Genomic DNA, 26827 nt, shown 5'->3' on the forward strand with positions numbered 1-26827 from the left:
ATATCTGTGTGTGTAGGATTAATCCTATGGAAGGGGTTCACCTAAAGTTCTTCTAACCCTAAAGGTTAACTAACCCTAAAGGTTAAAAGGTCTAAATAATGTTTACTTCCAGTATCCTGTGTAAATGGGCGGCAGTGGCTCAGTGGTAAAGCGGGCGGTAGAGCGGGTCGTCCTATGATTTAAGATCGGCGGTTCGATTCCCGCTCCCGCCCCCCCAAAAATACCCGGAGGTGAGCTAACAGTGGGAGGTGTCAGCTCATCTCCGGAGCACTGCCGAGGCACCCTTGAGCAAGGTGCCGTCCCCTTTACAAATTGCTCATTTGAGGCGCACCAAGAAGGAGCTGCCTGCCACTCTACCTCCCCTGCATGCCTACAGGCCCCTTTGTGTGTGTGTGTGATACAGGGGCCTGTACTCACATATATGTATGCATGCGTTTGTAATCAGTAGCTAGAGTGTGCTTCTTAATTTCCCTTCGGGGATCAAACCAGTATATAAAATTAAAAAAAAAAAAAAATTAAAAAATAAACCTGAGCGACAAAACAGAACAACATCCCTGGGGAACGGACCTAAGGGTGAGATAACGATCAAAGGGTTTAAATACTGTTTCCTGGTAAAGACCTGGACAATCAAACTAATATTCCTTCAGGATGTGTGGAAATTCACGCCGTTCCTCCTGGAAGACGACCTCCATCACAAAGTTCTCCCACCAGCAAGCAGCCTATCCCGGTCTGACCCAGAACTGTAGTCGGCGAGAAACGTGAATGAATGAATAAATATAGAAACTTATTGACTCATAATGAACTCAAAATCTTTGCAAGGATTTCCCTCGACTAAGCCATCTCCCCCACAGTGTGTAGTCACAGTTAGCCTCCTCCAGATGTTCACGGAATAGCCATCTTTGAAGAGATGGCTTTCCAAACACTATCAACCACAAATACAAACACAACATAACTTTAGATGGATTAATAAAGGTATGATCCCCTTAGTTATTATATTAAGCAATTTTACGTACCCAAAGATAAAGGAGGGCTTGGTGATAACTCGCCATTTGAAATGGTCAAGATTGCTAAGCACTGGACTGTATCTGGTTTAATATGGGCTATAATTAAGAAGGTTCCACCATACCATTCTACCCTGCATGTGTCATAAACTGAAACTGAAACAATAAACAGAGTGACGATAGACCAATTATTAAACAATGGAGGTCTGAGCAAGCAGCAATAAGTTGCAGAGGAAACGGTTCACGCACATACGCACACACGCAGAGTAAAATACAATTTTCTGTAGGGAGGTTGCTCCCATGGTTGGCACACCGGAGTAGTTTTAATAAACTTATATATATATATATATATATATATATATATATATATATATATATATATATATATATAAAACTTTAATTGCAAAAAAGAAAGAAGAGGCAAGCAGAGACAAAGTTAGAAATTCAAAGAGGTGAGGGTTTGTCCTCTAGAGAGAGAGAGAGAGAGAGAGAGAGAGAGAGAGAGAGAGAGAGAGAGAGAGAGAGAGAGAGAGAGAGAGAGAGAGAGAGAGAGAGAGAGAGAGAGAGAGAGAGAGAGAGAGAGAGAGAGAGAGAGAGAGAGAGAGAGAGAGAGAGAGAGAGAGAGAGAGAGAGAGAGAGAGAGAGAGAGAGAGAGAGAGAATCTTCCTTCCTGGATTTTAGTTTGACTCCTAAATGGGCAAGTGTACTTGGTCACAAAGTCAGGGTAGTTCTGTTCTAGACCGGAGGCACTGTGTTTTCTGTGCGTTTGTGTGTGTGTGTGTGTGTTTTGAAAAAAAGAAATGTCTACAACATCTGAGTTTACCCAAAGAACTGGACAAAATACAGAAAATGGACAAAAAGTTGCTTGGAATGAGAATGAAGCAGATGATGGTGGAAAAGTGAAGCATGAAAAGAAAGTAGTTTTAGGGAAGAAGGTGACCCTCCTGAGAGGGGTCTCCATCATCATAGGCACCACCATCGGAGGAGGAATATTCATCGCTCCAAAGGGGATCCTGAAGAACTCGGGCAATATAGGAATGTCCCTGGTGATGTGGATCGGCTGTGGTGTGCTGTCACTCCTTGGTGAGTTGGTTGGGAATGGTGCTGCAGATTGTGGTTTCAACACTTACTTTGTAACGGGAGTTTACTTTCTGTTTGCAGATATAAATAAAATGGTAACAAATAACACTATACATACATATGTCTGTATAGCACAGACATAAATAGTGCATATATCTATCTATCTATCTATCTATATATATATATATATATATATAACATATATAAAATTATATATATACAGTATATATAACAAGGAGAAACAAAAGTAAAGGATACAGTATACTGTATACAGTATATTTATATATACATATTTATACAGTATACAGTAGTTCTTTGCTTATTCACGCTTCAAGATGCATGGCATCACTACATTGTGGATTTTTAGGTAGGTAGTCACGTGATACCGTACGCGCATTCTTTTGGCTGACATCAACCGGAAGGCAGAGCCCTTCAGTGTATCAAGAAACACTTTTCTTTAATACAAAAGTGCTCTAAACAGTCCATAAGAATGTGGGAAAAGGTAATACATACAGTATATAAAGTGGTTTAGTATCAGTATGGGAAGGGTTCATAAATATGTCAATTACCATAAATAATAAAATAGTCACTATATCACAGAATTTCATTTTTTTGTGGGTAATTCCTGGAACGCATTAATCAAAGTTATTTTATTTTTACTTTTGTATCTCCTTGTTTTATGTGAAACATACAATTTAATAGTGATGTGACGCTGGGGATCGAAGCTCCGAAGCGTGTGCCGAACAGGAGAGGGGCGTTCCCGCGAAGCTCGTATCGAGGCTTGCCTTGCCGGCAGCGAGGCTTCGGGCGTGTCATTCCATATCGACGTTCCCATCACGGGAACGCCCCGCTACGCGGCCGATACCACGTGACTGATTCGGCTCACGACACGCGCTCCAACACCGATATAAAGCGATCACACTCCAAATTCAGAATGTGGTGAAGAGTTGTGGTTAGATAGTGTGGAGACAGTTAGGAATTTAGATAGCGTTATATTCTGGAGCGAGGTATAGTGTGGAGAGAGTCAGTTTAGGATAGAATCAGGAAATAGAACCTGCCTCAGTGGAGAAATTGTTTCTAAATAAAAACCAATGATGTCACCAAAGCATAATCACTGGCTATAGATACTGTATTAATCCCGGAGGAAATTGTACTAGGAAATTATACCTCAATGTTACAGAAAACAATTATTGTCCCAACCTCAACCACCCTCCCGTAACAGTACATGTTTGGACATGAGGAAAAAGAAAATAATCACTTTCCATAGTGCTGGTGTGTGTGTAATACAAACAAGCAAACCTTGGTTTGGGAACACTGTAGACATCGAACAAATCTGAATTTGACCAAAAAATACGGAACTTTTTTGTCTTGCTTTGCTGAGATAATCCATCCCACTTCACAGGTGTGCCACATCAAGATGTTGATCTGATGTCATGATTAGTGCACAGGTGTACCTTATACTGCCCACAATAGAAGGTCACCCTGAAATGTGCAGGGTTTTTTTCCGCTTTATTGGGGGTTTGGGGACTCAGAACCAGTCAGTATCTGGTGTGACCACCATTTGCCTCATGCAGTGCAACACATCTTCTTTGCACATCCCAAACATGCTCAATGGGTGATATGTCAGGTGAGTATGCTGGCCATGCAAGAACTGGGACATTTTCAGCTTCCAAGAACTGTGTACAGATCCTTGCAACGTGGGGCCGTGCATCATCTTGCTGAAACATGAGGTGATGTTCATGGATGTATGGCACAACAATGGGCCTCAGGACCTCAGCACGGTATCTCTGTGCATTCAAAATGCCATCAATAAAATGCACCTGTGTTCTTTGTCCATAACAGATGCCTGCCCATACCATAACCCCACCACCACCATGGGCCACTCCATCCACAACTTTGACATCAGCAAAGCGCTCACCCACACGCCACACATGCTGTCTGCCATTAGACCTGAACAATGTAAACTGAGATTCATCCGTGAAGAGAACACCTCTCCAACGTGCCAGACGCCATCGAATGTGAGCATTTGCCCACTCAAGTCTGTTACGGCGACGATCTGGAGTCGGGTTCAGACCCCGATGAGGACGACCAGCATGCAGTTGAGCTTCCCTGAGACGGTTTCTGACAGTTTGTGCAGAAATTGTTTGGTTATGCAAATCAATTGTTTCAGCAGCTGTCTGAGTGGCTGGTCTTGGAGGTGAACCTGCTGGATGTGGAGGTCCTGGGCTGGTGTGGTTACACATGGTCTGTGGTTGAGAGGCTGGTTGGATGTACTGCCATATTCTCTGAAACGCCTTTGGAGATGGCTTATGGTGGAGAAATGAACATTCAATGCATGAGCAACAGATCTGGTTGACATTCCTGCTGTTAGCATGCCAACTGCATGCTCCCTCAATGCTTGTGGCATTTTGCTGTGAGACAAAACTGCACATTTCAGAGTGGCCTTTTATTGTGGGCAGTACAAGGTACACCTGTGCACTAATCATGATGTCAGATCAGCATCTTGATGTGGCACACCTGTGAGGTGGGATGGATTATCTCAGCGAAGCAGAAGTGCTCACTATCACACATTTAGACAGATTTGTGAACAACGTTTGAGAGAAATGGTAATATTTTGTATCTGGAATGAATTATAGATCCAAGTCCATCTCATGAAAAATGGGAGCAAAAACAAAAGTGTTAAGTTTAGATTTTTGCTGAGTGTAGATGCATCTTTCACAAGTAATGACCATATCTGGTTTTATTTTCAGGTATATTCAGGTTCACTGCATTTGTTCCTCTTATTTTTTTTCTGAAACCAGTAACAGTAACTTGTGTTAGTATCTGGATCCCTAGATGGGGAACAGCAATATTGGTTTATACTACTGTTTATACAGAAACATGGGTCTCAATGCTAAATATTACACAATCAACCATGTTGGAAGTGCTTTGGATTCTACAGTTTATCATTTGAAGAAGTCGTTTCATATTACCGTAAATGACTCAGGTCTTCATACAGGTTTCTTCAGACAATGATATAAGAGAAAATCTGTCAGACCACACAGTGCTTCAGAAAATATAAATGAATGCAAAATAAGCACAGCATCAGCAAATATAAGTAGAAACATGTGCAGGAACACAAGTGACTGTTATAGAGATCACTTTATACATATTAAAAGTAATGTCGGCTGAACATATTCAGCTGCAAACTTAGACCCCTGGATACGGGAAGACCACATAAACCAGGCCAGCGTACTAATGACTGATGTACCTGAAGCTCCATCTATAGGTTACAAAATATTTATGCCCTTGTTAATTCTCATCAAAATTTTGAGCCGACTTTGAATTTCACATTTCAAACATTACCTTTATAAAAAAGAATACTCCTTTACTTTATTTGATGTGCCTTTTTCTATAAGGCACATCAAATTATAAGACGCACCTTTAATGAACAGCCCATTTTAAAACTTTTTTCATATAGAAGTTGCAATGGATTATAAGACACAGTATCAACACCTTTAATCAACTGAACGGTCGCTATTGTTACGTCAACAAGGCCATGCTGAGCCTCTTCAAGAAAACCTGATCACTTGGTCAATTTGCCATGAAGGAATAAGTCAACACGCATGAGTTTCTTCCTTAGTTGCTGAGATTTACTGATAAAAGAGGTCCAAAATACTGCCGTACAATATTAATCAAAATCATAGTAAAATTAGATTTTATTTGTATAGCGCCAAATCCCAACAGAGTTCATCTCATGGTTCTTTCCATATAGAGCTGGTCTAAACCAGATTCCCAAGCCTATTTACAGAAACCCAAAATAATTTTGGCTATCAGCGACTTAGCTCCTGAAATTTCAGAAAAGGCAGGAATTCTAGTATTAAGTTTTAGGTACAAGTCCAGCTTTGAGGGTCTTTCATTCACCTTTATGCCGTTTCTCATAAAAGCTTCCCGTTACTCCGTGTGTTTCCGCAGACTAATAAAATGGTTACCGTCACCATTACCGTCACTAGAATCCAGATTACAGCACCAACACTCAACAATGGCATTCTGTCACGTATGTCGGGGTATGGACCCAAATGCAGAACACCAAAAGCTAATCTTTTCTCCTTGATTTCACGACAAACTCAAAAATTATCCAGACACAACAAATCACAAAATCAGGACAGACTGACAGAAACCAAACTTGAGAAATGCACCAGCACCTAGCTCTCATTGAGCTGGGCTTGAAAAGCCTCAGGGTCATTAGCCCAAAACAAGTTCAGGTGTGACGATCCGTAACGGGTGTGTGGATCAGTCTCAGGTGTGGGGAAGACCAACATGTGTGGAGCCGTGGCTCCACCCACAAGCTTGGCCTCTCCCTGCCACACACCAGCACTGCCACGCCAAACTGCGACACATTTTTTAGACTAATTAAGTGAAAGGTGAGCTGTTTCCCACAGCACAGCAGTTGGGAAACACTGAGATAAGTCAGTCAGTCAAATTTTATCAAAAAACTTTAGAATCCTTGCAAATTCCTTATGTTTTGCTACGTTTATTGTGATGTTTATTTTTAGTCAGGCACCTTTTAAGACAGCTCGGATGCACTGTGGGGTCCTGGGTTTTTTTTTTCTTTAGCCAGGTGCTGTAAGTTATCAATATACTGGATATTACACAGAGGCTGTTTTCCCGTACAAAAAAACCAAGTCGTTCATGAAGAAATGAACTTCTGTAAGGGATTAATTAAATGCCAGAAATCTGAACTGTACATACTGTGTGAACCCAACACACTACAAAACTGTTGTCTATTCTATGGTTGGCCATTTTATGTTCTGGCTTTTATATCCAATTAAGATAACTGGTCAGTGGTGGTAGAATGGCACAACATCCCATAATTGGGTCTTCGCTGTTTTGCGTTTATTCCTGATACCAGGGTGGATGGAGATCTGATGGTACGTTGTTATAGAACCTCATTTAGGTAAAGGCTTTTTGTGGTGCCCTTCACTTCCACCTAAGCATGCCAGGAATCATCAGAATGCAGCCTCATCACCACCATCACCATCAATGCTACTTGGACCAGTTGTCCTCCATTGCAGGCCTATCTGGAAAGATGGATTCCTCTGGGTTTGGTTTGCCCAGCCAATTTCATAGAGTCTCTTCTTTGTGGATCACAAGTCTTTGTCCGTTCCCTTTACTGTCACACACTTCCCTAGAGTCATCATTAAATGGACCACACTCCATGTTTTCATCTGGCAGAGCCAGCATTCTAAGCTGAGCTGGGAAATAGCAGTACTAGTCATCTTCATCATCACTGCTGCTTTTTAGGTTCAGTGGCATTTCAATTGTTTTCTTTGTTTCTGAAACCCTATTCCTTTGACTGCAAAAGAACTCTGAGTGGCTATTTTGGAGCTGAATATTATTTTTTTTCTGACAAGATTAGGCAGAAACAGGAGGAGCCATGTGGGCAGAGGGGAGTCTGAGCAGAGAGTCTTGTATATCTTTGACTTTGGTGTTTTTCACATATTAGTGGGAGTCTATGGTTCCAGATCATGTCCTTTGACCATATTATAGCCAGCATGTTAACTTTCCTCTGTACATTCCTTTAAGATAGTCTCGACATCAACAGACATTGTCAGCATCTACGTACTCTAGAGCCGGAGGATGCTTAATTGAGAAGAAAACTACTACAACTACTACTGCTATTACTATTACTACTATTACTACTATCTACACACCAATTAATAAGCTTAGTTATTTGACAATTGCCGATTTGACATAAATTTGAGATTGTTGTCTGTGAAAACAATGCATGAAAAGCCAATGAAATAGTCCACAGTCTTTGATCTGTATCTCAAATCTTTTTCTGAACAGGTTAGGTGTGTAGAATAAGTTACCCTGGTAACTGGTGTAACCATGTTAAGCCTGAAGTGTCCTCAAAAACTCAAAACCTGGTCTGCAATATCTTTAGTCAATATTCCCCAGTTACTGCTCATGCAGTGCTTCTCACACGATCCCCTTGTTTGTCCCACCGGTTTGTTGTTTGTTTTTATGTTTGCTGTTTTTTGCAGGTAGTAGAGATGGGCATGGCTGATGCAGAGTCACTATGTGTCAGTTGACCCTTGTGTTTGTCCTACGCTGTAAATGTTTATGATGTTTTTTTTTCTTTTCATTTTTATATTTATTATCATGGCCTGATACAAGTCACGGATTGTTACAAGTCAGTCTGTTGTGAATCAAATCCTCCCTGTGATACTGGTTTTATTCATTTCAAAATTGCAGGAATTAAACAAGAAGGAAAACTTGAAACTGAAGACAGCAATAGTGTTTTTCATCACAATGAAATCATTTTCTAAAACACAATAGAAATTTTAATGCCTAGCACTCTGTTGCAATACTGTTGCAGGATGCAGTCCTGCATTACTTATGTGGACACCTTTGTATTGCAGCACATAGTGTTGCAGCATCCGACGAGCTCCCGGTTTCTGTGCTCTAATTAATGTTGCAAGTAAAGTATCCTTGAATCAATGTCCTCAATCCCTTTTCTGCTCCCATTATTTCACATTTCCTTAACTCATCATTAAAATGTTCCACCTAAATCTTTCTCTCTAAAGATAAAGGTTGAGACCCTGGAAGACTCTCACGGTTATATATCACAGGACTATACATTGCTATAGATGTGTCTGAGACAGTTTAACAGCCCAGAGACTGTTGTGTGTCTGCCAGACCTACTATGTCACTTCTGTCACTGCAGGAGCCCTGTCCTATGCTGAACTGGGAACTTGTATTAAGAAGTCTGGTGGACACTACACATATATACTGGAAGCCTTTGGACCACAGATAGCTTTCATAAGGCTATGGGCTGATCTTGTTGCGATAAGGTAATGGCTTCCTGTTGAAGTCAGTTTACTGACCATCCATTTAACACTTGTGTTTTTGTATTGCCAGACATCATTACACATCTGTATCTTTATCATGTTGCAGGAACATGTTTTTCCTGTTAGTATCACTCATTTAGGAGAAAACTGATAAAACATGTGTGGGGCAAAGGCCCATAGACCTGTTACTTTGAAATGTTCAGTAGAGTGTGTTTGTGGAACACATTTCTATTGTCACACACAACCATTGTTCTTTATAACAAACCAGCATTCGCCCACTCACAAATTCAGTGGTGACACAGGCTACCGTGCTGTATTCACAACCTAATATATTATCTGGGAGGTAATTATGTTGTCAAAGAACACCTCAGAGAACACTTCAGTTCAAGTGAAGATATTCAACCCTAAAATTATACCTTGCTTAGATTCAGTGTTTGCCTTCCAAGTTTAAAGTAACACATGTCAAATATGTGTGTTTTAATGTGTCTGGTTTAATCTACACTTTCTAGATCAGATTTAGTTAATAGTTCTGTCACTTTGATGGAGATGAATAGTACCAATAGCAGTCAATCAAAATTTGATTCTGATTGAAACTTGAACAAGGACTGTTTAACAATGGATTTGGGAACATGAGTTTTTAGATATTTTAAAAACTGAGTTTGAACGTCTCATAATGGCTAATAGGCTAACTGTTGGTTCAGCCTGCTCTAGGCCATGTCCACACGGAGCTGGGTATGTCCAAAAACAAATATATTTTTCTACGGTTAGGCCTATTGTCCTCACGACAGCACATAAAACATCACAAAAACAATGTTTTTTTGACTATTTTTGGATGGCTGCAACCTGAGTTTTAGGTTTTGATGTGTGTGACACATGATACTTAAACATTTTGCTAATTGTTATTTTCTTCCATAGAGTCATACAGTTTATAAAATTTATTAATCGCCCCGTCTTTATTTTTGTGACTGTTGTCTTTCTTTTGCTACAAATGTATCTGATGGAATCGTCGTCATCTCAAGGTTCATGAAACAATGACAATGACAATAACAATCATTCATTCATTCGTTCATTTGTTCATTCATTCATTCATTCATTCATTTATTCATTCATTTATTCATTTTCCTGAGCAAACGCTGTCACCAGGTTTGGGTCAGCTGGTGGGAGAGCTCTGAGATGGAAGTCTTCCTTCAGGGGGAACGGTGTGACAACTTCTACATGTCTCGATCCTCGCTCCTGTCCTTGTCAGAGTTGTTGTGGATGTGTTATGCTTCTAAACGCGTTTATCAATGCACTTATAAGGTTGCGTGTGGTTGGAGATTTTTTTAAATATGAGGTCGTGTGAATTTGTTTTCTTTTTTTTTTCCCAAGCCAAGGGGAAAATTATTCTTTTTTAAAAAAGCCCTCCTTCAAAAAAGATCATGACATCAATGAAGAACTTCCAGACCCAAGATATCTAGCTTCTTTGATGGAATCTCTGTCATGGGTTATCAAATGTGACATAATGATTAGATAAGGATTCATAATTGTTTTGGTCCTTCTAAGAGGATGAGTATTAACTGTAATCAGGCCCTCGATCTGGATACATTAGCCACCAAAGGACTGAATCAGTCATAGGAAGGACTGTTGCTGAAGAATCAAAGCATGTATGAAACATTGACGTGTGGTGAGGTTCATATGAGGCACTGACTTCATTATAATCAGATGAAGATGCTTACAAACATACTAACCTACAGTGCAGCTTAGTCCCCATTTAATGCTCAACAGTGAGTGGGTTATTTTTAGTCTGATAGCAGAATTATTTACTCATACTAACTGTAACACACAAATGAGCACATTTGATTAAAAAAAACTTATGTTGTTACCTACACATGTTTCATGTTACGTTTACTTATTAATGAAGTCCATGCGCCGCTCCTCCTGAACAAAAGCATCAAAAAATGTTTGAGTTGAGATATGTAATCCTCCATTTTTTATAGTAAGGCAAGGCGAGTGGAAAATAAATGAATGGCTGCACTTGACTCGCTGACTAAAGATTGTAGTGTTGCAGTCACTTCTACAGGCGAGGAAGAAGAATCCTCGGCCGAATCCCTGGGATCACCAGCGCCCCCTACCATGAGGCACAAGAACTGCGTGCCTCACTTTGTGCCTTTTTTCAGGACTGCTAAACTCAAGGAAGATGTACACACATGCAATCATTGACAAAAAACACTGCACATTATATACATTAGCTATAATGTATATTAAAAAAAGTTCAACGTGTTAGAATAGTTTAATAGCAACATATAGAGAGATAGCGTTATTGTCCGACTGTAGAGCATGCCAGCACAGCTAGTCGAGTCACTGATCAATCCATGGTGAGGCTCGGCTGGCTGGTGTCTCACCGCAGGTCTCTGATCAGTATTTCAGCAGTACATGTGAAAAACCTTTGATTATGAGTAAAAATAATGTTAAATTAGTGACATTAAACGGAAAATAACTATATAATACACAATATTGGATAAATATAATCATTTATTTTTTCCATTTTTTTCTTTTATTCTTTTATTTCTCTTTTATGTGAAATGAGTGATTTGACACCAGTGGGAAATGGCAGCCACATGCGACACACAGCTCAATACTAAGTAACTGGAGTGTGACGTAATGTGGATATACTCTAACATGTCCAATGGGCTGTCTTTAGGTCTTTAATTAGGTATATTTGTTAATGCTATGAATAAAATTGATTATTAATTCATTGTTATTCTCCTTGAGGGGGGGTTTCTTCTCAAAACTAGCAGACGTGTTTATACTGAATACGTATATAAAAGGGGTTATTTAACAACAACAAATCAATCAATGATGTAAGATGTTTCCAATTTCAGAAGGTGTGTTTGATCAGGCAGGTTCGGTGAGATGAGACCTTTAGAAGAGCGACTGACTCTGCTGTGCAGAAGTGTGTGTGTGCAGCCTAGGTAAAGCATTATAAACAGCCTGGTGACTATCTTTAGCTGCCCAATTTTACGCTGGCCTCAGGCGAGTGTGGCTGAATGGAAACCATGGGAAATGAGCAGAGACAGAGGCATGAAAGTATGAAAACAAGAAGGGAGGAGAGACAGACAGATTTCCCAGGCTACCACGGCTCAGTGGCTGCTGAGGGAAATGAAGCGGGAGAGAGAGATGATGAGGCATAAGATCAGCCTGTGTGGGACTGGTCAACCTTATTTGATTTTTATTGAAGTTAACACTGTAGACAGCAGAACCCTACTCACCACATGAGGATTATGGGATAGCAGTGGAGGTCTTAGATTACTCTGGTTCTGCATAGTTCTACGTGAATACTTGAAATGTAGAACTGTGTATGTGTATCTTTGTTGCGTGTTTCAGGCCAGCAGCGATGGCGGTCATTTCTCTGGCGTTTGGTCAGTACATCCTGGAGCCCCTGTTCATGCCCTGTGTCATTCCACCTATTGCCGTCAAGCTGGCCACCGCCATCGGTGTAAGTAAGTACACCTACACAATGATTGGTGATGGTATGACACATGGGTCTGTTTGACTTGTTCCTCTGACAAAGACGGGAATTCACCACAGTAGCCAAAAAATAAAAACTCATGTCGCAACATGAAAATAATCTGCGTATGCAGACAAAAACTCTTCAAAATTCACAAACTTATGTACAACTCCTGTTCCATATTTATTCCTAGTTTCATGGAACAAACCAACTGACAGAAATGTGGGCTGATGCTCCCAAATCTTAACGGGACTGCATTGTTTCTACCTTGTTGTTACTGTTTTAAATTCAGATAGGTGTCAGAAAGCACATTACATATTGCTGACATCACATTCAGCTGTCTATTAGGAGATAGAATGTAATACGCTGGTTTGATCCCAGCTTTTGCAGGGTGTTTTTTTGCTGTGTGAGTGATTGTATTTGTGATTATTGTTCCTGATCAAGAGCTGGACTCTTTGCAACTGTCTTTTTATTTCAGTCAAAACTGGTTTGGACCATTAAAAAATCTGTCTGGTCAGTCAGGACAGAAAAGTTATTTAAAGTTCAGTATGTACCATTTTAGTGTAGTTGTAGAGGTAAACAGGAAGTCCATTTACACTTACAATCCCTAGGGGTCATTTCAAGTGACGAGTTCATGGGCGACTGAGTTTGCCTCACTTCCAACCCAAATTCAGCTAGGATAAGCTCCAGGAAACGAATGAACAAAAAGACGGACGGATGAACGCACGAAAGGAGGAGGAAGAAACAAGGGATACACTGAATATCGTTATTTAAAATAGAAACTATCTTCAGGATGCCATTATTATTATGACCTCACTGAAGGGACGATATGGCGTTGCTCATATCTGTCTGTCTGCCCCTCTGTGATGATTTAGATTGGATGGCAGGTGTGTTATATACTTTGTGGGGTTTTGAAGTTGTGCATCTCATAATTAGTTCTTAATTTATTTACTTACCACTGCTAAGTAGGTTTTTTTTTCCAGATTTCTAATATGTACACACACACACACACACACACACACACACACACACACACACACACACACACACACACACACACACACACACACACACACACACACACACACACTCACATACACTTTGCATGGTGCAACAGCCACTACATGGTACGACTGTCTCTTTCTTATCCTGTAGCTTCTGTGATGTACCTCAACAGTATGAGCGTGACGTGGACAACAAGACTTCAAACCTTCCTCACCGTCTGTAAGCTGCTGGCCATCCTTGCCATCATAGTTCCTGGAATGTACCAGCTCTTCAAAGGTCAGACAACCACGTCATCATCACTGGGATTGTCCTCTGTAACACCTTCAGTAGCCTCGTATACAGTGATCCCTCGTTACTCACTGTTAATGCATTCCAGGAACCACACGCAAATAACAACTTCCGCGATATTAAATCACCTTCTATCTGTATTACTTTTTCTAACACTCTTATTGACTGTTTAAAGCACTTTTGTGAAGTGTGTTGCGTTCCGAGACTCACGGAATGTAGCGCACTTCCGGTTGCTGTCAGCCAGTAGAATGTGCGCATGGTATCATGTGACTATTTACCATAAATCCCCGATGAGTTGAGGTTGTGAGTGTTGATGCAGGAAAGAGTGAGGCCGCACTGTATTATCAAACTTTAAAGGACGATACGTCCTTGTCTAAAAGCCATGTTTGAGGTTAATCTTTGTACGCCCAACTCCCTTTTGCTAGTTTAATCTTTGAACACAATAAAAGCCAAGCAAAGGTTTAACTTATTCCTTCAGTTAAGTTTGTGTCTTGGCATGAATGAAGCCGTGCCCAGATCTGAAACCGATCGACAGTCCTGCACATCCTCAGGCGTTTTAAAGGCCTGCTGTGGCCTGCAGATCTGACTGGGCATGTCATGAAAATGACCGAATGCAGATGGGAAAAAGTATATATTTGCTGAGGAAAATATTAATTACCTAACAGACGGTGCGTAACATCCAAAAACAGATGTAAAACTGAGAGGAAGTGTGGCACTTTAAATGAAATGGGGAACACATTAAGTTGTCCATTTTTAGTCAGCAGGCCAGGAGTTGTATGCTAACAACTTACCTGACTTCACCACATTTTAAGACCTATAACCTCATCAGTGCTGGGCATGAAATGATAACGCTCAAAAGTTCCTAATGATAGAGTAATGGCCTGTGTTGCCCTCTGCGCCAGACAGAAGATAAAACCCTCTCTGCTGTTCACAAACACTCTGACCTCAGCTGCAACAATTATCCTGTTTTCCTTGTGTAACTTGGTCTCACCAAACAACGACGCTGTAAATATAACCTCTCTGGCTGTGACACACAGCTGCTCAGAGTAGAGGATAATGCAACATGTTCTCACAGCAGGTGTAGAACAAGACCCTGAATCATCCTGGAGCTACGCAGCTCAATTTAAACTGTTGTTATTCATGCAATACAAGGAAATTCTCAATTTACCTTCATATCACACTATAATCACCTTTTTGATACGACTTGTTTACCAGCTCCAGACAACAACTGTGCCAGACTTTTGTGATTCCTGCTGTTACTCCTAAACCTCACCAGTGTAGAAGACATAGGAGGGGTCTGTCTAATTCAGGAGTTGGTGAAATTCAAGTTTGTCTTGCTGACACTGGTCGGGCCAAAGCTCTCTGCTATCTGCTGGTTCCTGTTGTCTGTCTGACACCAACATCCAACTGTCTCACCCAGCTGAGAAAACTCCTCACGAATGAAGGGGGCAAACAGATCAGCTCACATTCCCCTGCTGGTTCAGTGTCCCACATACAACCCCCCCACCCCCCATGCCAGGTTTAAACGTGGCTTTGTGTCGGCTCCACATGCCACCACTTTGTTACGCTGAGCCGAAGCATGACTCAACAGTCAGCTGGCCGCCTTTCATCAGCCCCATAGTTTCAGTATGTGGTTCTTATTCTGGATGTTCTCAGTCAGCTGATATGTTATTATAAAATATATTACATTTTAAGAAAGTGAAAGCAATAATACGAACGATAATAGGCACAAAAATTAAAATTAAATAATAAAAAGGTGTGTGAAAGTGCTGGGAAAAGATCTGACCTTATGACCTGCAGCTAGGATCTCACACATCTGTGTACATAGAGCCGAGGGCCGGTCGGAACAGATGTTTGTGTGTGCATAGGTTTGTTTTTCGGTGCTTTGACTACACAATCTAGGCTCAAACACACATGGCAGAGATTTGACAAGTAAGACATTAGTAATTTCACCAGTTCATCCTCCTCATCTGTGTAGAACTGCAGACGTTACAGAAAGCTGGGGCCAATCCCAGGACAGTTGGAACTGAATAGACGAGGCAAAGACCACGGACCAATAAGTTGTGTGTTTATTTGACTAGATCACCAGTAGACACAGACAAAATTTTTTTTTTTCAATACCCACATCTTCTGCGGTCGTGGGGGCTGCTGGAGGATGATCCCAGCAGACTGGTGGCGTGAGTCCAATTCGCATCCATGTTTTTTGGGGGTGGGAGGAAAGCGGAGAACCCGGAGAGAACCCAAGCAGACACAACCAACCGTGCCGCGTAATATTCTATTTTAGGATCCTCTGACAGCTATTCTATTTCCATTTTTAGTTCTTTTATTTCAAAAAATGTTCAAAGTGTCCTTTTTTTTAGGCCGTTATAAATCTAGAGCATATTTACTCTCTCTTTTAGTATAAGGGAATAAAGCAATCAAAGATGCAGTAATACACTGGTATCATCACTAGATGTGCACAATGAGACTGGTGTACTATCACCAATTGAAGGCACGATCAGATAGATATCAACAGGTCAAGTCCAATATGTAAAAATAAATGAAATATAATAAACAGTGAATTTCTCTGGGTTCCACTGCGTGTTGCAGACAGATTGAAAGAGGCTTTTATTTCTACTGAAGTCAAAGTGAATCTATCTACTATCAAACACACTGAGTGTTGTTTACCAATGGCTGTGTGAGCAATTAACAGAGTTTGATTAAATTTCTAGCAGAGCTGTTGAATAGATGTAGGTGATGCGACAACAATCAGTTCATGTTTCTTTCAAAATAAACCATGTGAGCATTTTAAAAATCGAAAATGTAGTTTGATCAATTAAAACTTACTGATTCCTGATTATTCCTGATGAAAACACATGAACTCAGATATTCTCCCCATGGTTTCAGCAGCGCTTTGTTTCGTAGCTTTTATGTTGTTGATGTGTTGATGGATGAGCACGACAAAGGATTCAGAAAAAGCTGGTATAAAAAGCAGAGAATTGAAAATACTAAATGTGTCTGTCTGTATGTTTGTGTGTGTGTGTGTGTTTGTTTATTTGTTTGTTTACAGGAAAGACCGAAAATTTCCAGAATGCTTTTGACACGAGTCAAATGCAGCTGTCTGGCCTGCCGCTGGCCTTTTACTCTGGGATGTATGCCTACGCTGGATGGTAGGTTTGGTCCGCTCTCTCAGCATACACACACACACACACACACACACACACACACACACACACGCACACACACACACACACACACACACACACACACACACACACACACACACACACACACACACACACACACACACACACACACACACATGAAGTCCAGCTTTCAAATGAAACCTGTGTGTTCTCAGTTTATTTTAATCCACTTCTTATGTTTTTAGAGATCACACCAATAACTGTTTCCGTTTGTAGGTTCTATTTAAACTTTGTGACAGAGGAAGTGGATAACCCTGAAAGGTAAGTTCAAACACTATACAGCAGCTAAAATAAATATCACATTTTCAAAAATGAATGGAGAACAGGTGGTGTAAAACTTAAAAACCAAAATTCATAAAAGTAACTAATTATAAAAAAGGGAATACTCAGAACCCTCACAAATCCAGCTGTATCGTACGTCTGGAATCAAGTTTGGATCAATAAAATCTCCAACATCTGTATGAACAGATTAATTCAATTCAACACTACAATGACCTGTCATTGGTTCTGTGTATCAGATCCAAAGATTTTATGTAAATTTTTATTCAACATATTAATTTGACTAAATATATTATATTCAGGACTTGGTTTTGTTTCAATGGTGGTAATTTAGCAGTGATTCAAGACAACAGAAACAGAACCTGACCTGACATCATTCTGCTATCGATGTTTAAACTTCACCAACGTTGGGCACTTTGTTTTTGAAATTTTTTTTAATAGCTTCATTTTTTAACATTTTCTTTAGCAGTGGCTCTCCTGAGATCTTCCTGATAAGTATATTTCTATATAGAAAAGTGGCTTCAAACTGTGGCCAGAGGTCAAATATGGAGTTTAATTACAGGTGAAATTAATACAAGACAACCACAGTATACTTGGTGTTGTGCTTCATTGTGTCAGGACTGTGCCATTAGCTATCTGCATCTCCATGGCGGTGGTGACCTGTGGCTATGTGCTGATCAATGTGGCGTACTACACGGTGATCTCAGCAGAGGAGCTCCTGGCCTCGCCAGCCGTCGCTGTGGTAGGAAATGCCTTTTAGTTACAAACAAAAGCCCAATAATTCATGGATGTTATGTCTGAGCAGAAAAAATTTTTTTTAGAGTTTAGTCCAACCAGATATAGTGATCAGAACTGTATTTTGTTCAAAAACTGTAGTTACTGCCCAAAAGAACACTGTATTATATACTTGTATTATTTTCAGGTTATAGAAAATGTAGAAGCAAAACAAGTTTTAAAAAAAAGAAGCCATGTACAGGTTCAGTACACGCCTGCAGGGAAATGGTTTAATGTGAAGGTCTGTCGAGAGGCTGTGGGGGTGGGGGGTGGGGGGGTGGGGTTGCAGTTCCTGTTGTCATCATCTTCAACTCTGAATCATCCCCTCCATTCAGATGGATGATTCATCAGACTCACGTCACCTGACAGATCCAATGAATCACTTATATATTATGGTAATGGTGTGTGTCACAACACAGTAAACCTTCTTCATATTCATTTACAAATGTTTTAAATTAAATGCGCCAAACTTAATCATGGTGCTATTTTCTCAAACGAGCAAAAATAAGAAACTCAATAAGAACAAATGTCTAGAATAATGATTAATTAATTAATCAACGTATACTTGGAAAGCACGGAATCACATTAAGGGACATTGAAACTCGACAAAAACATGCATACGTTTGAATCTTTGTTTTTCATACATTTTAAAGCCAGCCTCCAAATATCTGTCAACAGCTTTATGAGACAGAGTTCTCCACAATGAGAACCAGCCTTGACTCGAACAGTGTGTCCCAGAATCAGTGGTGGCTTCTGGTCTTTCAAAGGGAAGCTCATGGTTGGCCCGCATCATGAAAAGCATTGCCAACACTTTGTTACAGCACTTAGAGTCAACCAGCTAATGTCATACCAGGAGAGCTGAAGAGATCTGCTTCTTTTCCTTACATTTTGCCCCAAATGAATCGACTCTGTTGTCATTCTCAGATTCTCATAAACAAGAACATCAAAGACAAAGAGCTTTATTTGTCATTATACACAGGGATGGTACAATGAAATTGAAAGGCCAGATGGAAAGTAAATATTAGCATTCTGTACCATCGTGTGCAACTTACTAGCTGGCTAGTTCACTCCGACCTAATCAACAGAACGACTGAACCAACTAACGAAAGGATATGCAATTTGAACAAGATGATGTTGAATTTACGGCAAATTGAAGCAAGGAAATATTATGAGCGTGTTTTATTTACTGTGTAGAAAATGGTAAAGCAATTTCGTGAAGCAAATACCAAAAATGGATGGTATTTTGTCTTTCGACTTCACTTGTAAGATGTGCAATAGGACTAGTGACCACGTATATCTCAAAAATAGCTTTCAATCAAAAAAGGATTCAACTCCAGTGATTGGTCAAACAATCATCATGCAGAAGCGCAGCGTTCAGGCCAGCAGAGGCATGTCCTCTGCTACATTGACCCCCAAAGACGTCGAGCATCGAACAAAATTGTGGCATTTTCCAATGATTCTTGAGCTTTTAAGCAATGGCATAAACTGTTCCATTCAGGCCCATTGAAGTGAATGAGTGCTTGTCTTCTACGGGCAAATGCATTGGTCCTACATGAACGCATGACAAGTTTAAATAAAGTCAAGTCAATCGACTCGTGATAGGTAGCTAATTTTTTTGGTGAATGTGTTCTAACACGTTTGTAGTCAGTGACATTGACATAACTACATATTTGACAATTCCATTTTTGACATTTTAGGAGAATCTGAGCTTCCCCCTTGCAGTCTTAGAGAGATCAGACTGCCAGACTGTAGTCAGTGTCTCACCTCTCTAATGTTCTGTCTTAATGTGAGCACCACGGTTACCTTCCTGCACTTAACGTGTCGTTATTACCGAAGTGTCTCTGACAGCTCGGTTTTCCAGCAGCTTCTAATCTGATTGTTTCATTCCAGCCCCGTTAATGTAAATCACATCCCAGCTAACCCCTAAAAACAGACGCTATGGCTCATTAGACCGGCAGCAGCGATCGGTGCTACTGTAAGCCAATAGCTAGGGAAGACTCATTCACTAAGAGAGTTGTGATCTTTTCTAATGCAGTTAGTTTTATTGCCTTGTGAAAAATGAGTGATAGAAGTGCCGTAAGAAAGGTGCTAAGAGCATTTATCTGTTCTTAGAGGGCTGTGATTGGATAAAAGAATTACACTCTGTTCTTCCTTTGTCATACAGCTGGCAAAACTTAATTACAGAGTTTTATTCATGTCCACAACTTTTCATGAGGACAACAAGGCAAGGTGAACAGACCTCCACTTTTAAACACTAGAATGGGAAGAGTTGTTGGGATTGAACAGTTGCAGGAACAAAGCGGCCATCTTTTGATCAATCTCCACCTGACACAAAATGACACAATGAAAGAGTCAGGAGCACATACAGTATATAGCTGTGGCCATGCCTTGGTTTTATTGTCAGGTGGTCGCTGACTCTGTAGACACATTGCTGAAAAGAGCTGCAAAGCTTCCCATGATGCAGAAAATGAAGATGGTCCATAGACTGTATCTGTGACACATGGAAACTAGTGAAGTACTGGTGCTCAGTTGGCCGCTGTGTGTTCTTCTGCTCTGGTGCGCCTCAGACGTTTGCAGAGAAGATGTTTGGGAAGCTCTCCATAGCGGTGCCCGTGTTTGTGGCCTTGTCCTGCTACGGCTCCATGAATGGCTCCGTCTTCGCCTTGTCAAGGTACAGATATATCTTCTGGCCTTAATCTCACAATTTTATATTTTTAAATAAATTGACAGAATACTTTGACAGTAAATAAAATGTTACATGTCTCGTATTTCTTGGGCTGTAGCTAAAATACAGGCAAACCTCGGTTTCCGACCACAATTCGTTCCTGAAGGCTGTTCGTATACCGATTTGTTCGAATTCCAAATACACTTTATCCCATTACAAATAATGTAAATGGTCTTAATCCGTTCCAAGACGCTAGAAAACTACCTTTTTTCAACATAATGTGTTATTTCATGATGTCCTTTATATATCAAATTGCATAGTAATGAAACATATAAAAGAAATGTAAAAGAAAGAAAGGTTCAGTTTTCTCTGTGTGTTTTCACCAGAACGTTCTATGTGGCATCGCGTGAAGGACACCTCCCCCGGGTTTTATCTATGATCCACATCCACAGACACACTCCACTGGCAGCTGTCTTCATACTGGTCAGTCACAATCATTGGTCATTGATCAATTACTGTTCAGACAGAGGCTGGCGAAAGTAGTAATGGGCTTATTCAATAACAGCTATAGATGACCTCTATAGCAATTAGCATTTAAGAGAATCGATCCTGACGATGTAAATACCAGCAGTAAGTTTTACTCTGCACGTAGCATGTTGAGCAAGTTGCTCATCTGGGGCGCACCAGGAAGGAGCTGCCCACCACTCTATCTCCACCTGCATGCCTAAAACCCCCGTGTGTGTGTGTGTGTGTGTGTGTGTGTGTGTGTGTGTGTGTGTGTGTGCTACAGGGGCCTGTACACACTAAAATGTATGCATTTGATTGAAGGATTTACTACTAGAGTGTGCTTTTAATTTTCCTTCGGAGATCAGACCAGTATACAAAAAATAAATAAATGAAATGCCTGGCCTTGGCAGCAGTATGTGTTCTATTTAGTACCTTATTATTTAATAAAATGGCTTGAACTACTTTTCTATGCAGCTTTATTAAACCCAAACAGATCCCAGAGCCACAACCTCCACTGTCATGTGACTTCTGGCTTACAAAGCTAGCTTTACGAGCAATATTTTAGTTGTCCTGCATATAATTTAAATACTGATGATTCTATTTACATGATTAACACGGACAAATAAAGACCACAATCCTCACTAAATATTCCCTTCTCCATAAGTCATGATTCTATTATTATGAAACATATTTAGATGATTTTACCATAAAAAATACAGAAACTTGTCTTTATATCTATGCCATTTGTTGGTGAGGAAAAGGAGAGTCAGTAATGACTGATTCACGAGGTGAATATATGGAACCAGCTGTTCCCACTACTGATGCCTATCTGTCAAGTGGAATGATCATCCTCAGGGTTCTCACAAAGGGGTTCATCGAAGGGCCACACAGAGAGATATAAAAATAAATCATAAAATTGATTGTGATTTTACTGTAAAAATACTCTATTTAAGTCCTGTTTATAGATATTATATGACGCCTGTCAGCACCCTCTGAACACAGAGCAAATATGACTTTCTGCATAAACCAGCATAATAAAAAATGTTAATTTGTGCGTGTGTGTGTGTGTGTGTGTGTGTGTGTGTTTGCGTGTGTGTGTGTTTGTGTGTGTGTGTGTTTGTGTGTACGCAGTACCCCATGACTTTGCTCCAGCTTTTTGTGGGAGACATCTACAGCCTGTTGAACTTCATGAGCTTCATGCGGTGGCTGTTTATTGGTCTTGTGGTGCTGGGATTAATATATCTCCGATATACAAAACCTGACCTCCCCCGTCCATTTAAGGTTAGTACCTGCACACAAATGGAGTTGTACTGTGGTTCTAAACAACTGCATGATGCACAGTGTGAATATGTGAGTATTTTATTGCCGTCGCGTGAATGATGATCAAAATGAAACGGTAGTTATGAACTACAGAGTTCACTGATGGGGCTTAAAATACATCTTAACTACCACTAGTCAGAATTAACTACATACAACAATCAACTGTACTGAGGTCAGAACAACGTGCTCCAACAGCCTTTGACTTACCATAACTTTCCATTTTAAGAAAACTGAAGTGCTTCTATAGAAATAAACTCAGAATAAGGTTTCACTGTAAAGCCTTTTCATTTGTCTTAATAAAACTATGTTGCATCAAATTATACATACAGACTATAGTCTCTCAATCATAGGTCAAAGAACAACATGGACAAATGAACAAGAGACTCATCACACATTTCCTTTACGGGCGTTTGCGGGTTTAGTTTTGTAACTTGTATTGAAATACTGTCATGTGTTCTTTGGTCAATGGACCCTCTACCTCCATGGTCTCCCATTCATTTGTCCACAGACAGCTACATCTGAGTGTGTGTACTGCTACTGAATGAGTGTGTGTGCCAGTCCAGAGATCACTTGGACTGGATCGATAGTTTGAGGACAATATAATTGACCTTTTCTGTACTTATCTTCTTGAGGTAGTTTTTATGTCTGCGGTGCAGCTGCTGAACCTGTGTTTTTCTACACTTCCAAAAGCTAACACACATTTCATGGATGTCCGTGGAGTATGGAGTGAAACAGTCATCCTCAGGAAGCAGGGATATGAGGTTATAATATATGGATGATGTGCATTGAATGTCTTAAAGACACATCTTAGTAAACAGTATGTCTACCCTTTAAACAGCATGGATATGACTGGACCCAGGTGGCGGAGTGGGTTGCACTGTGTCCAACCTCCAAAAACATGCAATTTACGTGATTAGTCAAACCAAATTGTCCGTAGGTGTGAGTGTGTGCATGGATGGTTGTTTGTCTTTCACGTGGCCCTTCAACACGCCGGTGACGTGTCCGTGTCATGTGACCTGCAAAGAAGAAAAGCGAGACAATTTCAGTGTTTTCACCTTCAAGAACCTGGATGGGTGGATGGATGGATGGATGGATGGATGAATGGATGGATGGATGGATGGATGGATGGATATTAATGGTCTAAACCCCATCCCTGACAGCCCACGTTGGGAAGATGTCTTGGGGAAAAACCCTATTGTTCCCTATGACTGTTCCACTGATGTTTGATTGGTTATTGGCACAAATGTTTGAAAGCCCTTTCATTGGTCAACAGACTAGAGAGGTACAGTGTGAGTACAGTTCATTTACCTTTGATGACGATGATCAAGAGGAACATTTGCATCATTAAAATTCCAGTAAAAATTCCATGATTGTTAAACTTCCTGACTTGTCTTCAGGTCCCACTCTTCATCCCAGTGCTCTTCTGCTTGACCTGCTTCACTATGGTCTTCATGTCTCTGTACTCCGACCCGGTCAACACAGGGATTGGCTTTGCTATTTCCCTCACTGGCATCCCTGCCTATTTTATCTTCATCTACTTTGACCAGAGACCAAAATGGCTTCAGAGGGCTTTAGGTAAGTAAGCACTGTGCAATAGTTATTAATACAAGTGACATTTATTTAACTGCAAAATGGACATTAGTTGATAAATTAGTGGTGTCAAAGTCATGTAATGAATTGTTCTGGACCCTGAGACATGTAACGTCCACAAAATCTGCATATTTAAGGCATTGTTTTCTTTTTATTGGCAAAGCTGCTGTCAAAGATGGGAAGGTTACACCAGGGCACCAGCTACAAGCAAAACATTTTCTATCATAACATATTCCAGTCAGGTTATTTTAACCTTAACCTTTAAAAACTTCACTTTACCTTTAACTTTCAGATAAAACAAGTCAAAACCTTTAATTTAATATCTACTTAACTTAGTCTAAATCAGGGGTGCCCGAATATCCCTGGTAATAATATTGAAAAGTCACAGATGCACAAAAACCATTGCGTTATTATTGACTATCATTATAAAGCAAAGTGTAAAATATTTTATTAAACTTGGCCTTTCAGGGTTTTGAAACTTCTACATCAAAAGTTTGATCATTTTCTTCCCCAAGAAACATAATGTGCATAATCTGCATTTTGCATCTGGATTTTGCTGCAAAAAAAAGTCTGCACACATGAACATGATGAGTTCAACAAGCGTAATATTTTCATTGCCAATGTGTCATTAACCAGAAAAGACATGAGAGAGCTCAAGGTGTTGAGTCGACCTCAGGGGGGTTCAAACAGTTTCCACTGAAGACCGTGTACAGAAAAGTAAACCAATGGCTGGTTCACTGTTAGATTTAACATGAACATAATCAGTCAAATGTAAGTAAAATTAAACAGTCAAAGTTTGTCATGGGACAACATAACCTGATAATCCTTAGAATATTCTATATTCCTGATGATGGGGTAAAAACCAAAGTACCCGGAGAAAACCCATTCAGACAGGAGAGAACACACTAAATCTACACATAAAGGCTATGTTAGAAATGCAGGGGTTTGAACCCACAACCTTCTCGCTGTGAGGCAATAGCACTAACTACTATGCCACCGTGCCTCCATCTTAATGTTTTGTTTGTGTCCTCAGATTCGTTTAACAGGACCTTGCAGATCCTCCTGATGGTTGTCCCTGGAGAATAGCAGCCTGCATACACTCTTACCAGCCCTCCGCTGTTGTGTTCGACTTGTACTCATTGCCTCTGCAGTTAATATTGTAAAAAAGTTGATATAAGATGTGTTGGTGAAAACATTGGAAAACATTTTATGTAAAAATCACATTGTTCATATAAACACTGTAATTATTTGTGTAAGATTATGATCCTCGTGTTAGTAACCCATATCAACAGTTTTTCTGTACAGTGATAGATTTATGAAATCTAAATGTTGTACTGAAGTGATTTCATTTCATTGAATGTGATCATTGTGGAATGTCTTTGCGTTTTCATAAGAATCCACACTCCATTTGACTGGTGGCATGGATTCATTTGCAAAAGACAGGCACTCATTAATGTAGGGACTTTCAGCCCATTCGTTGTTTGGAAGTTCTAATATCACATGAAAATCAGCATCACTCCTTGAAAACTGTTCATGCCACACAATGTGACTCTTATTTTATAAAACATGATGCCTGCAGCTGAAGGATGAAAAAAACAAAACAAAACAAAAAACAGAAAATTATTACTGGAACCTCAATCTCATCAGATGTGAGAGCTAAAAATAAAATCATGTTCATGGACACGGAAATGATATTGATGAGAATTCCAGATCTCTATATATCTCTGTATATCAGGTAAACACTGAGCTAACCTCAGTGTTTACCTGATATACAGCCCTCGGGTAAATTATCTTTGTTCGCAGCTGTACTTTCACTGAATGTTAACAAAAACACTCGTCTCCATCTTCCTCCATCATGTATGAGAACTATATAATACTATTTTAATGTGAAACTACAGACACTCTCTCTGGAGTAAGTAACCCTTACATTGTCATGTGATTAAGTAGATAATGACTGAACTATTCCACCTCCTTAAACTATGTCCATCTTATTTATCAAAACTTTACATTGTCAAATCAATGAGCAAAAAGATGCTAAGATGCTATTCAAGGATTGGAATTTTTTGAATGTGCAAACTATTCATTATTAAAAAGGCTCAGACTAGTGTAATGGTTCTCGGGGGGGAAATTACCTTTTGTATAGTTACTACTTCAGAAAGTACAAGATAAAATATCAGAAGAGAAATTGTCTGAATAAAGACAATAAGTAACAGCATAAATAAGAGAATATAAAAGTACATACAGCTATGTATAGTATTCAGCGTCTGTTTTCATTCTTCCTACTTCTTACTGTCTGACTGTCAGAGTGAGGAGTTGTACAGTTTGATGCCCACAAGCAGGATAGATTTCCTATGGCGTTCAGCAGTGTATTTAGGAAGGGTCATCCTGCTACTGAAGGAACTCCTGGGTCCCGTCAGTGTTCTGTACATTGGGTGGAACTCATTGTCCAAGATGAGCCTTGACTTAGTCAATGTCCTCCCATCCATCTCCAGCTTCATGAAGTCCCAATCTGTTGATGTCCCCCACCTTCAGACCACTGCCAGAGTCAATTTATTGATGTCCCCCACCCTCAGACCACTGCACCAGCCAGTCTGTTGGTGTCCCCCACCCTCAGACCAGTGCTCTAGGCAGTTTGTTCATGCCCCCCAACCGCAGACAACTGCCCCAGTGGTCCTTCTTGTCCTACTGCCCTACTTGTAGTCCTTAACAATGTCCACATTGACCCCATGAATGGAGACAGGGGTTATCTGCCCCTTCGTCCTCCTCAAGTCCACCACCAGTTCCTTGGAGTTGCAGGTGGTTCTTCTCAGTCC

General features: G+C 40.2%; 1 protein-coding gene across 2 annotated transcripts; it reads left to right on the forward strand.

Annotated features, from left to right (window-relative positions):
* Positions 1–1708: 1708 nt before the first annotated feature.
* slc7a11 (solute carrier family 7 member 11) lies at positions 1709–26356 on the forward strand. Of its 2 annotated transcripts, XM_068325437.1 has the most exons (12): positions 1709–2084; positions 8791–8917; positions 12278–12393; positions 13557–13682; positions 16744–16843; positions 17096–17140; positions 17777–17900; positions 20500–20603; positions 20984–21080; positions 22236–22385; positions 23822–23999; positions 25048–26298. In XM_068325437.1, exons 1-12 carry the CDS (start codon positions 1802–1804, stop codon positions 25098–25100), a joined length of 1503 nt encoding a protein of 500 aa, XP_068181538.1. In that variant the 5' UTR covers positions 1709–1801; the 3' UTR covers positions 25101–26298. The 2 variants fall into 2 exon arrangements, with proteins under 2 accessions (XP_068181538.1, XP_068181539.1); XM_068325438.1 differs by lacking the exons at positions 8791–8917; positions 12278–12393 and having other exon boundaries at positions 25048–26356.
* The last annotated feature ends 471 nt before the right edge of the window (positions 26357–26827 follow it).

Source organism: Antennarius striatus, chromosome 10, assembly GCF_040054535.1.
Source record: "Antennarius striatus isolate MH-2024 chromosome 10, ASM4005453v1, whole genome shotgun sequence".
Lineage (NCBI taxonomy): Eukaryota > Metazoa > Chordata > Actinopteri > Lophiiformes > Antennariidae > Antennarius > Antennarius striatus.